Genomic DNA, 12107 nt, shown 5'->3' on the forward strand with positions numbered 1-12107 from the left:
CTAAGGTAGAAGACATAAGTGTAATATGATCTCATTTCAAAAATATTTCAGGATTGGACACCGGTTAGATATGAGTACACTGTAGATAAGAGGGCTTTAGGTAGGTTTAGTTTTTATCCTTTCTGCATTTTTAAAGTTTCTGCAATGAATTTGTACATTTTTATTGTTTTTAAACATGTTCAATGACTTAAAAGTTGAGTTGGACGAATGACAGCTCCTCCTTCCCTAGTAGAAGCAGTCAGTGTTCGCCCAACTCAGAGCATATGCACAGCCTCTGTAGTCCCCGCTTTTTTCCAGGTGGTCTTTTATAGTTGGATCTTTGTGTTTTGTAATTATGTTGAATTTCCACATATTCAGTTAGGGTGTCCTACTGAGGGAATATTCCCTTACCTAAAAGTTTGTATAGCAAACCCTGATGTCCAGCAATAAAGATCCTCATAAAAACATAAAAAGAGAGACTTCCCTGGCAGTCCAGTGGTTAAGACTCTGTGCTTCCAGTGCAGGGGGCATGGGTTCGATCCCTGGTTGGGGAACTAAGATCCCGCATGCCACGGGGCACGGCCAAAACAAACAACCAAAAAACATAAAAAGAAAAAAACCTTAATTGAGGAAATTTTAAAATTATTTTCCACTTATGATCCACTAGCTCTTTTACCCTTCATAATGTTGCGTTGCATCTGGGCCATCATTTTCACCGTCAGATTGCATGATACCAATGGAAAAGCCAAGTTAATTAACCCATGAGATGAACTAAGAGAGCGGCTGTGTTGAACTTAGTCCCTAGTGGCCTGTTTACGGTTATTTTTTCCCCTGATGTTTTCCCATTCTAAAGAAGAGCTTGATCTGGGATAGAGGGTCTGGTAGTCTGCATTCTCTGATTGCTTGGATTTGATAGACACAATAGGACATTGAGAAGCTCAGTCGTATTAGTCCCTTTTTTAAAGTCACAGCGATAGGGTGCCAGCTGTTGCTCTAGGCCCTCCAGCAACATTGGCTTCTCTTGATTCTTTAGCTGTTCCTGCCCAGATGCCAGTTCCCGAGAGGCCTCTCCCACCGGCTCAGCTCAAACAGCCTTCCCTGGTCACCGTCATATCAATGCCTTCCCTCCTAGCCCTAGATCTGGGGATCTGCTACTAGATCTTGGGATCTAGCAGCAGATGAGACAAAGTTCCTGCTCTGATGGTGCTTGTGGGTTACATCGAGGCCAGGGAGGCATATAATAAAGAAAGAAACCCACAAGATCATATCAGATGGATAAGAGCTAGGAGGAAAGATGTTGATGTGACAGTGACCAGGGAAGGCTCCCTGAGCTGAGCTGGTGGGAGAGGCCTCTCCAGGAGCTGGGGTTTGAGTTGAGACTGAAAGATGGGGAGATAGCCTCTGAAGATCTCAGGGAAGAGAATTGCGGTGAACATGAACAGCTAAAGAATCAAGAGAAGCCAATGTTGCTGGACCGTGGAGACTGGGAATGGGAGGATGGAGCCTGGCAGGAGGGTGCGTAATGGGGGCCTTCTAGGTCACAGCAAGGAGTTCGGATTTCATTCCAGGGGTCTCGGGAAGCCACTGAAGGGTTTCAGTTAGAGAAGTAGTGGAATCTGGCTTACGTTTTACGTAATCATCTCATCTCTTGGGTGGAAAGTGGATTATCAAGGGTTAAGAGTGAAACCTGGGTGACCACTGAATAGGCGGTTATAGTTCAAATGTGAGATACAGTGGCTCTGTCTCTGAGGAGACGCAGAGAGTGGACTGATTTAGCGGGAAGAGAGAATAGGACTTGCTGTTAGATTTGGTGGGAGAATGGGAGAAGGGGAAGAACTGTAAATAACTTCTAGGTTTGGGGTGCTGTTTGCCAAGACGTGGGCTATTTAAAGGTGAACAGGAAAATCAAGTGAGTTCTGTTCTGGGTATGTTAATTTTGATATACTTTGTGGACTCAATTGCAAATAAAGTTCTTTTCTAAAGTTCTGCAAAATGGATGAATGGAAGATTAGCAGAAACCCTCTGATTGGATAATTTTCTGAGAAGTTCATATTCCATGAGTACCATATAAGATACAGGTGCACGGAGGAGACTAATGTAAATATGTATATGCGTGTACGTATGTATTTGAGTGTGTGTATAAAATTCTAAGTTCAAACCATCCCTACTCTTGACAGTTGGTGGTAAGATTGCCACCCAGTGTAAATGCACTTTGACTACAATTTGGGGACTTTTGTGTTTCTGAGAAATGGGCCAAAGACCTTCTGATTTCTACTTATGAGAAAGAACCAACTTTTCAGTTGATAGCGTACTTTAATCAAACAAGTAGGAATAAGCAAAGACCAAGGCAGCCCGTGTCCTGGGACGACGCTATCCTAGAGGCAGGTCGGCACCAGCGTGGCCAGTTCAGTGGATAGAAGGATGCTAACTGGACTTGCAGCCTGGGTTGGGCTCAGAACGTTTCTAGGTTGAGCAGCTTCTCTACCCCTTGTCTGGAACTTGAACGCAAATGATCAGGGCTTGTTGCGGTGAGACAGAATGATTCAAATGGCAGAGCGATTAGACACAAAGATCAGAAGAGGAGAGAGAGGCAGGAGGGGAGGCGTGGAGGTGGCAGGACTGGGCTGTCAGGGAAGGTAGCTGGACGGGGAGTCCCCTGCTTGCTGGACATTCTGCTAATGAGCTGAGGATGGTAGGTTTGCATGCAGGGCTTATCTGCTACTTGAGGCAAAGCTGCTTCCAGCCATTCCCCGCTCTGTGCCGGAAATGCCCGCACGCCACCAGGCTGGAGGACATCACCAAGACTGGCCTTCAGACAGCTTCAGGGGGACAGTGGGAGAGCTCTGTTGTAGGACTTTACGTACAAATCACTACCTTCCTTTTGTCCAGGTGGGGATAACTTCCCAGCTACTGGGTCCCTTCCTGAACCACCTAAGAGCACGTGTGACTCCTCTGTGCACGGTGTAAAGAGGTGACCAGTGAGGCATGGGCTTCCAGCATTGTGTAGGCAACAAATCTGTTGGAAAACTTCTTTTAAAGATGGAGAATCTGACCTCCTTCTCTCTTTTTTTTTCTTTTCCCGCCTTCTCTTTTTTTCTCTGAAGATTTTATGGCCAAAGTGAAGATGGAGATGAATTTAGTAATTCAATCCGCCAGTTATTTCTCGCTTTCAATATGCTGATGGACAGGCCTCTGGAGGAAGCTGTCAAGATCAAGGTCAGCTTGAGTAACTTTTTTTTTTTTTTTTTTTTTTTTTTTTGCGGTATGTGGGCCTCTCACTGTTGTGGCCTCTCCCATTGCGGAGCACAGGCTTCCGGACGCGCAGGCTCAGCGGCCATGGCTCACGGACCCAGCCGCTCCACGGCATGTGGGATCTTCCCGGACCGGGGCACGAACCCGTGTCCCCTGCATTGGCAGGCGGACTCTCAACCACTGCACCACCAGGGAAGCCCCCTTGAGTAACTCTTAATGCTGTCGGTGAGGATGTTCTGGGGCAACATAGAACTGGCCATGGTGGGAGATAAAAGAAAATTAATCCTAGTTAGTTCGTGGAAAACTTGTTAATTTTAGAATGACTTATAGAAAGTAAAGGGAAATCCCTTTATTTTAACTTTTATGTACACTTGTATTTTCAAATGTTGGTTTGCCAAAGACAAGCTAGCTATTTATTTATTTTATTTTTATTGAAGTAGATTTGATTTACAATACTGTGTTAGTTTCTGGTGTACAGCACAGTGATTCAAATATATATATATGTGTGTGTATATATATATATATATATATATATATTAAATTCTTTTCATTATAAGTTATTACAAGATGTCGAATATAGTTCCCTGTGCTATACAGTAAATCCTTGTTGTTTATCTATTTTATATACCGTGGTGTATATCTGTTAATCTCATACTCCTAATTTATCCCTCCCTTCTCTTCCCCTTTGGTAACCATAAGGTTGTTTTCTATGTCTGTGAGTCTGTTTCTGTTTTATAAATATATTTATTTGTATTATTTTTTAGATTCCACATATAAGTGATATCATATGATATTTGTCTTTCTCTTCCTGACTTTGCTTAGTATGATAATCTCTGGGTCTATCCACGTTGCTGCAAATGGCATTATTTCATTCTTTTTTTCTGCTCTGGAGTGTTCTATTGTGTATATGTACCACATCTTCTCTATCCATTCACCCGTCAATGGACATTTAGGTCGCTTCCATGTCCTGGCTATTGTAAATAGTGCTGCAATGAACATTGGGGCGTCTGTATCTTTTAAATGAGCGTTTTCATCTTTTCTGGATATATGCCCAGGATTAGGATTGCTGGATCATATGGTTACTCTATTTTTAGTTTTTTTAAGGGACCTCCATACTGTTTTCCATAAAAATTGGCTCCACCAATTTACATTCCCACCAACAGTGTAAGAGGGTTCGCTGTTCTCCACGTCCCCTCCAGCATTTATTATTTGTAAACTCTTTGATCATGGCCATTCTGACCGGTGTGAGGTCATACCTCATTGTAGTTTTGATTTGCTTTTCTCTAATAATTAGCGATGTTGAGCATCTTTTCATGTGCCTGTTTTAAAGACCTAAATATAATCTATGACACCGTAAAACTCCTAGAAGAGAACATAGGCCAAACATTCTCTGACATAAATCGTAGCAATATTTTCGTAGATCAGTCTCCCAAGGCAAAAGAAATAAAAGCAAAAATAAACAAATGGGACCTAATCAAACTTAAAAGCTTTTTCACAGCAAAGGAAACCATAAAGAAAACGAAAAGGTAACTGACAGACTAGGAGAAAATATTTGCAAACAGTGCGACCAACAAGGGGTTACTTTCCAAAATAGACAGCGCATACAACTCAATATCAGAACACCCCAATCAAAAAATGGGCAGAAGACCTAAATGGTCGTCTCACCAAAGATGACAAGCTGCCCTTTTAGATGTCCCTTGAATGGCATTTCTGGACCCTGTGAGTTCAGCCAGTTGATCCTGATGATGATTCAAGCAACAGGCTTTACTCTTAGGGCTCCCCTTCTTCCCAGAAGCCCGTCGTCCCCATCATCTTCATCATTATCCGTTTTTTGAGGTAAAATATGTAATCCCTAAAGACTCAAGTTCGAGCTTTCTTTTTTGCTCTCTATGGCAACTTTGTGAGGGAGATGTCCAGATTTTTAACTACTTCCTTGGGTAGAAAACTGAATTCTAAATGGACAGTGGCTCTTGGGTGGTGAGGGCAGAAAGCTGTGCCTCTGGACTTTTCAGGAAAAAGATCCTGGGAGATCGTGTAGAGCAACATCAGCTTTCTTCTTCATTGCGAGAGTGTCTGTGTCCAGTTCCCTGTCCAGGATCCCAGCATCAGTCGTTTCTTCCTGGGATCAAGCAGGAAATTCTGTATTTGTCCTGCTTGGCAACTGAATATGCCTTCGGTGTTTTTCTTGCAGGGGGCAGCCTTGAAGTACCTTCCTAGCATCATTAATGACGTCAAACTTGTGTTCGATCCAGTTGAGCTCAGGTAAATAGCCAAAAACATTTGTTTCTTAACAGAGAAGCAGCTCCCCTGCTGGCTTGAGCTCAGGCGGCTACACATGCTGTGATTCTTCTAACACGTATTGACCGGACACCTTTTTGTGCTCATTTCTGTGGAAACCATAAAAGAAGACACAAAGCCAGTCCCTCGGCTAGGTTTGCACTTTCTCCAGGGAAACGAGACACACAGACATAAAATTAACTACAGAAAAAAGTACATAATAATACGCTTCCAGCCCTATATCTAAGTACCCCCGAAATGCCGAGTCAGATGGTGATGGACACTGGGGTGGAGGTAGCCCGAAAAGACTTTTGCAGAAGTTGAGGGTGAAGGTAGGTCTGCAAAGCAGTGACGGACCTGACTAATTTGCCAGTTTAGGCTGACTTAGCTCCCAGGCTGAGCCCTGGAGTGGGCACGGAATAGAGCCTCTCCTTTGCTTCCTAGAGACAGACTCTCAGGTCATTGTGGAGAGAATTCCAGGTAAACCTGTCCACGCGTAAATAATTTCCCAGTAGAGGGGAAGAGCGTAATGCTCCCTTGAACTCGGCAGAATGAAAACAGTGACTACTGGGGTTTCTCTTGCAGCGTACTCTTCTGCAAGTTCATTCAGAGCATCCCTGACAACCAGTTAGTGCGCCAGAAACTGAACTGCATGACCAAGATAGTAGAGAGCAATCTTTTCCGGCAGTCGGGTGAGTCTCCACCAAAAACTGCTGCTTACAGAAATCCCGGTCTTGTGTCTTCTTCAGCCAACACTGCCTTTTTTTTTTTTTTTTTTTTAATGTCAATAATGTCCTTGCCAATCGTTTGCTGGTACTTGAGGACCTCCTGGGAAAGCAGTTTTAAGGAGAAGGTGAAGTCAGTTCAGCGTTCCCATAGTTCCTGAAAGAGCAAAATCATGTGTTCTTTCATCTTGAATTTGAACTCGTGTTTCATTAATTAGCAAACTTTGTCCTCAAAATAGGAACCCCATAAAGTAACAGGCAAGCAGTAAAGACGGTCCTTTTAAACAAATGCATCTCCTTTGACTTAGAGTATAACGCCAGTAACCAGGGGCTGGGGCAGGCAGTGATGCCATGGGGCAGTGATGTTATGGGGCAGTGATGCCATGATGCTGTAGGGCAGTGATGGACCGCATGCCACTTATACTGGCTCGGCGGAGCTGGTTATGCACACCTCTTCTCGACTCCGTGCCCAGTCATGTCATCTTAGTGGCTGAAGAGTGACCATGGCAGAAGGACTTACACCATGGAAACTGGCAATCACTGTAAATCAGAGAGGTTTTTGGGGGAGCTGTAGGAGAGCCAGACTAGCGTCATACCGCTGGGAGCGGAGAGGAGAACACTCTTGCACTGATAAAAGACTCTTCATTTTGTAACTAGAGTCAGGCACATAGCCACCAGGTGGAAATCACTGTGTTCCTGTCCCAAAGTTGACATAGGAAAGAGGTCCAATACCTGGTTCTTTCCCAGTAAACCCAAGACTCGCTAGGGTGGGGCAGCTGTGGGAGCTTCTTTTGAAACCACCACCAGGTCAGGGAGTCCCAGAGGGTGACTCATGCTGTGTGTATCGGCTGGAGGGTCTGAGGACTGGCAGGACACCTCAGAAATAGGAAAAGTTGAGTGAGTTGTTGGTGGGAGAACCCTTCTAGCCTTGCCCCTGGCTCGTTATGTAACTTTGGACGAATGAGGGACCTTCTCTAAGTCTCAGCTTCTGTTTCTGTGGAAGGAGGGACTTGAACTAGATCATACCAGCACGTCTTTTGGCTCTGACCTCTTCTGAGCCTCAGAATTGGTGCTTAGACATTTCAGCTGTTCCAAGGACCCAGTCGGGGGAGTGCAGAAAGCTAGTGAGTGCTCTCAAGTGGAAAACTTAATACTAGTCAACCTCTTGCTACGCTGTGATTCCCTCTGCCTCTAAGGATGCATAAACCGTAAATGAGACAACAAAGGTGCATTGTTTGAGCAGAAGAGCAAGGATGCCCTGGAGGATTCCAACAGAGGAAGTATTATCACCATTCACAGTCGTTTCTGTTAGTGCCCAGAATGTCTGGACTCATCAGAATGATATTTTATCATTGTGAAAGATCTCAGAAGGAAGACGTAGTAAGAAGATAATACCTTACTTTATGAAGTCCACGTGCCTGCAAAAGCATGAACAGAATGTCTGTGAAACACTGAGACGTGCTGGTGGAGCTCAGTATTCATAGGAATTTTTGAGTACATTTTCTCCATTAGGTGGAATGTTTCAAAAAAATTAAAAGCGTATACCTTGCTTAGTTTACTAGTTTCATATGACTTAGCTTGCAAGTATCAAGTTGGCTTTTTTTTTTTGGCTGTGCTGTGCAGCTTATGGGATCTTACTTCCCTGACCAGGGATCAAACCCATGCCCCCTGCAGTGGAAGCACGGAGTCCTAACCACTGGACCGCCAGGGAATTCCCAAGTTGGCCTTTTTTTAGAAAAAAAAAAAGTTAAAGAAATTGTTAAATACTTTAAACATTTGGCTACGTGGACCCACAATAGGTGGGATTTTCTTTGTTTTTAAGGTCAAGGTACTGGGCTAAAGTTCCGTGCCTAAAACCACATGCTCCTCGGTGGCCTGGAGGAGCCCCTGCAGGGCTGAGTGCAGAGCTGGGAGCTGGGGGGACAGGCAGAGAGGGAGTTGCAGGAAGGAGCCAGGCAGTTCGGGGGGGCACTCCTACAGCTGGTGAGTGGTCTGCATTTTCCCCCTCAGAGTGCAGAGACGTGTTGTTGCCTCTGCTGATAGACCAGCTCAGCGGCCAATTAGACGACAACTCCAGCAAGCCTGACCATGAGGCCAGCTCGCAGCTTCTGAGCTACCTCCTGGAAGTTCTGGACAGGAAGGATGTGGTGAGTCAAAGAGTCACTGATGCAGAGCAGAGCGTACACTGGTCCCATGGCCTGGGATAGGAACCACTGCATGGCTCTCCTAGTCCCAGGCAGTTGAGAACCTGGGCGCTGGGGCAGGCCGCACCCATTTTAGAGGTGTTTAGAGAGGCTTCTCCCGGCTAGACTCTGTCATGCAAATCTAGGTCCAGGGAGATCCACCTACTGCTGGGGCTGCTACTGGTTGATCTTCCTGATTGGCCCAGTTTGCCTATCACTGAGATCCTGCTGAGGACTTTTCAGATCCAGAGCCCTGTTTAGACTTGTTAGGTAGAAAGCTCTACCCTGTTATACCTCTGATACCTGACACCACTATTGTAGATCTACCGGAGCTTCTGAGAAGTTCTCATTTTATGTTCTCTCTGAAACTGATCCTTCCTTCTGGAGCCTAGTAGAAATGATGTGTTGTTTTTTTTTTTAATCTCACCTCATCTCCTCCCCCTCAAAAAACCTGGGGCCACACTGCCTGGATTTTCCATGTTCTAGAGATAGACCTGTCAATAGCCTCCACTCAAGAGGCTGGAGAACTTTGCAGAATGTTTTCAGTCGAAGACAAACCATAGTCGCTACCCCCCATGATGGCTACACGGCACCCAGGTTCCTACAGAGAGGCGGGTGTTATGAATCACTTTCATTTAAAGAAATAGGAAGCAAGCAGAGAAATAATAAAAAGCAAGGAAGGAAAGAAGGGAGGGTGGGAGAGAGGGGACGCTAACGATACTTGGTGTTTTAATAAAATTACATAATTAGCAGTGATCTAGTTGTTGGAAGCATTAAGCAGGAGATTCGAATATCTGTCAAGGAGCAATAATGGGTAAAGGCTTTGAAAAGGCAACTTGAATATTGATAAGTTGGAGCTGAAGGAGTATAGCATCAAACCACAAGAAAGGAAAGAAGGAGAAAGAAAGACTGAACATTCATGAGGCACTGTTGGGTGCATCAGCCCCGCTAATTCCTGTACGGGATCTTTTCTTTCTTTTCTCGCAGCTATGAACATTGAAGCGCCACAAAGTTAAATAATTGCTCACTGTCACACATGACAGAGTCAGAATAGTAAATCCCCGTCTTAGTCTGCTCGAGCTGCCGAAACAAAATACTGCAGCCTGGGTGGATTAAACAACAGAAATTTATTTCTCATAGTTCTTGGGGCTTGCAAGTTCAAGGTCACGGTGCCTGCATGGTTGGGTCCTGGTGAGGCCCTCTTCCTGTCCTGCAGATGGCCACCTTCTCGTTGTGTCCTCACACGGCCTTTCCTTGGTAGGGCAAGCTCTCAGGTGTCTCTTCTTATAAGGATACTAACCTGTCAGTCCCAGGCCCTGTCTTCATGACCTGATTATCTATCTCCAAAAGCCCCATCTCCAAATACCATCACATTAGGGGTTAGAGCTTCAACACGGGAATTTTGAATGCGAGTGATCAGTCCATAACAATCTCCTCGACTTGAATTTCTTGTGTTTTTACATCCTAGAGAGGAGGTAGCAAGAACTTCATGTTTTCGCCTTTTTCTTCCCACTTACGTGCCAAATCGTCCTGGGTAGCCTGATCTACGCAGCCTCAGGACCGAGTACCTCGTGCTAGCGGGAGTCTCCAGAAACTGTTGAGTTGCTGGCTACAGGGAGCTCTCAGCGAGCCCAGATGACCTGGGTCATTAGAGAAGCTTTCTTCCCCTGCATCCCCTGCATCTCCACGTTCATCTTTTAAATGTCAGAACCAATTATGTTCAGCAGATTCCTTAATAACATTATGTATTGTTCTGTGACAATGTTTCCCCCTTTTGGACAAGAGATTGCTTTGTACTGAAGAGGCAGAATGAGAGTTAAAGAGAACTCTCAGCAGTCCAGGGTTTCTTTAAGAAAAGTGAAGCTGAGTCAGAAGAAGTGGTGTCCATCCCTTTGTTTCCCCCTCAGGGTCCCACGGCGCTGCACGTACAGCTGATAATGGAACGGCTGCTGCGAAGGATCAACCGGACCGTGATTGGGATGAGCCGACAGTCTCCCCACATCGTGAGTGTCGCCCAGGGGACCACACAGCCACCGCAGCTTCTTTTTTTTTTTTTTTGCGGTACGCGGGCCTCTCACTGTTGGGGCCCCTCCCGTTGCGGAGCACAGGCTCCGGACGCGCAGGCTCAGCGGCCATGGCTCATGGGGCCCAGCCGCTCCGTGGCATGTGGGATCTTCCCGGACTGGAGCATGAACCCGCGTCCCCTGCATCGGCAGGCGGACTCTCAACCACTGCGCCACCAGGGAAGCCCCACTGCAGCTTCTTAGTGTCCCATCCCACCTGCCCATTGTGGGGCTTTGGGGAGCAGTGTCTTGAGACCAAATTCACGTAGGCCTCTCCCATCCCAGTTTCCAGTCTGCGCTGCGGGCTGGGTGGCATAGCTCCCTCGGGAAATGAATGGGGTCTAGAACTTTACAGCCCCCCTGGATGAGTGACTCTTCGTTATAGCTGTGAGCAAATCTGATGCTGATTTTCTCTTGAGGGAAAATGATCTACCAGGGAGGTAGGGGAGGCAAATGGGGGAAAATTTTAAAGGATCTCGCCAGTACAAATCATAAGGAGCCTTGCTCATAGGGAAGGTGAAACCAAAGCCTCTTATAATATATTAAAGCAGAGACCCACTGAGATAGGCAGGCACCCTAGGTGGACTAAGAACTTGGGACCCATTCGACCTAATGCTCTTTCAATATTTGCTTAATATTTTATTTCAGGAAAATGTGAGCCTTGGTGAGCAGAAAATTAGGGCTTTGGCTGACTGCATTTAGCATTTCCTCTATTGTCTCAAGCAGTTTAGTTGTAATTCTCAATGTACGCATGCTCTGTGTGGATCTGCCTTTGTTAGAATGATAACAGTAACAGTATCAGTGTGTCCAGCCAGCGTGATGATAATGGTAGTAGTCACTGTTAGCTTATTTTTCTGTGTGTGCTAGAAACTATCTTAAGCACTTCATTGAAAGGTCACGCCAAGCTCCATTGTGCAAATGAGGAAACGTGCAAAAACCCGAGCAAGGTTACACAACCACCAGGTGATTGAGGTGGGCTTTGGCCCTGGGCAACCAGCCTGGAGGCGGCGCCTTGCATGCTGTCAGCCATGCCCACCCCCAGCAGCTCACCGAGTTATGTTCCCAACTATGCACTCTAGTCACCGTGAGAGGAATTCTGATGACGTCAGTTTTCCCCTTCGTATCATATTCCCCGTGATATTCAGTGTGCTTAAAAATCGGTGCCCTGTGGTACCATCCAGCCCTTGTGGTTCAAGGAAAAACCATTTAAAGAACTTGGAATTAGCATGCTGTTAGAAATGTCAGTGTTGCCCTGGCCTCTTATTCTCCGCCTGTTATGTCTATGAAACGTCAGATAAAACGTGTGATCGAGACCAGAGGTAACTGTTGAAAGGCTGAGTTGTATCATCATGAAAATGAAGCATCTTTTACTAAAGGTGCATTTTTGCGATGCTAAAATCTCTGATTAGATTTTTAATCAGAGGACATAGAAAAAGAACTATCCCAAATTGCTGTGGTAAATAAAAACCATTTATTCAACAAATATGTATTAAGAAACTCCTGTAAGCCAGGCGCTGTTCTAGATGCTGGGGATATATCAGGAAACAAAACAGACAAAAATCACTACCTCAGAGAAGCTTACATTCTAGCAAGAACAATTACAAAAAAATAAATGGCAGAGTACTAGA

The 12107-nt window shown here is 45.4% G+C and overlaps 1 protein-coding gene across 3 annotated transcripts in view; it reads left to right on the forward strand.

Annotated features, from left to right (window-relative positions):
• The window catches only part of DOCK5 (dedicator of cytokinesis 5), a 212028-nt gene that overhangs the window by 145431 nt on the left and 54490 nt on the right, over positions 1 to 12107 (forward strand). For all 3 annotated transcript variants that reach the window (XM_067745180.1, XM_067745179.1, XM_067745181.1), the window contains 5 exons: positions 3084 to 3195; positions 5423 to 5493; positions 6094 to 6200; positions 8244 to 8380; positions 10324 to 10419. In XM_067745180.1, coding sequence (XP_067601281.1) covers positions 3084 to 3195; positions 5423 to 5493; positions 6094 to 6200; positions 8244 to 8380; positions 10324 to 10419 — 523 coding nt within the window. The remainder of the gene's footprint in view (positions 1 to 3083; positions 3196 to 5422; positions 5494 to 6093; positions 6201 to 8243; positions 8381 to 10323; positions 10420 to 12107) is intronic.

Source organism: Pseudorca crassidens, chromosome 7, assembly GCF_039906515.1.
Source record: "Pseudorca crassidens isolate mPseCra1 chromosome 7, mPseCra1.hap1, whole genome shotgun sequence".
Classification (NCBI taxonomy): domain Eukaryota; kingdom Metazoa; phylum Chordata; class Mammalia; order Artiodactyla; family Delphinidae; genus Pseudorca; species Pseudorca crassidens.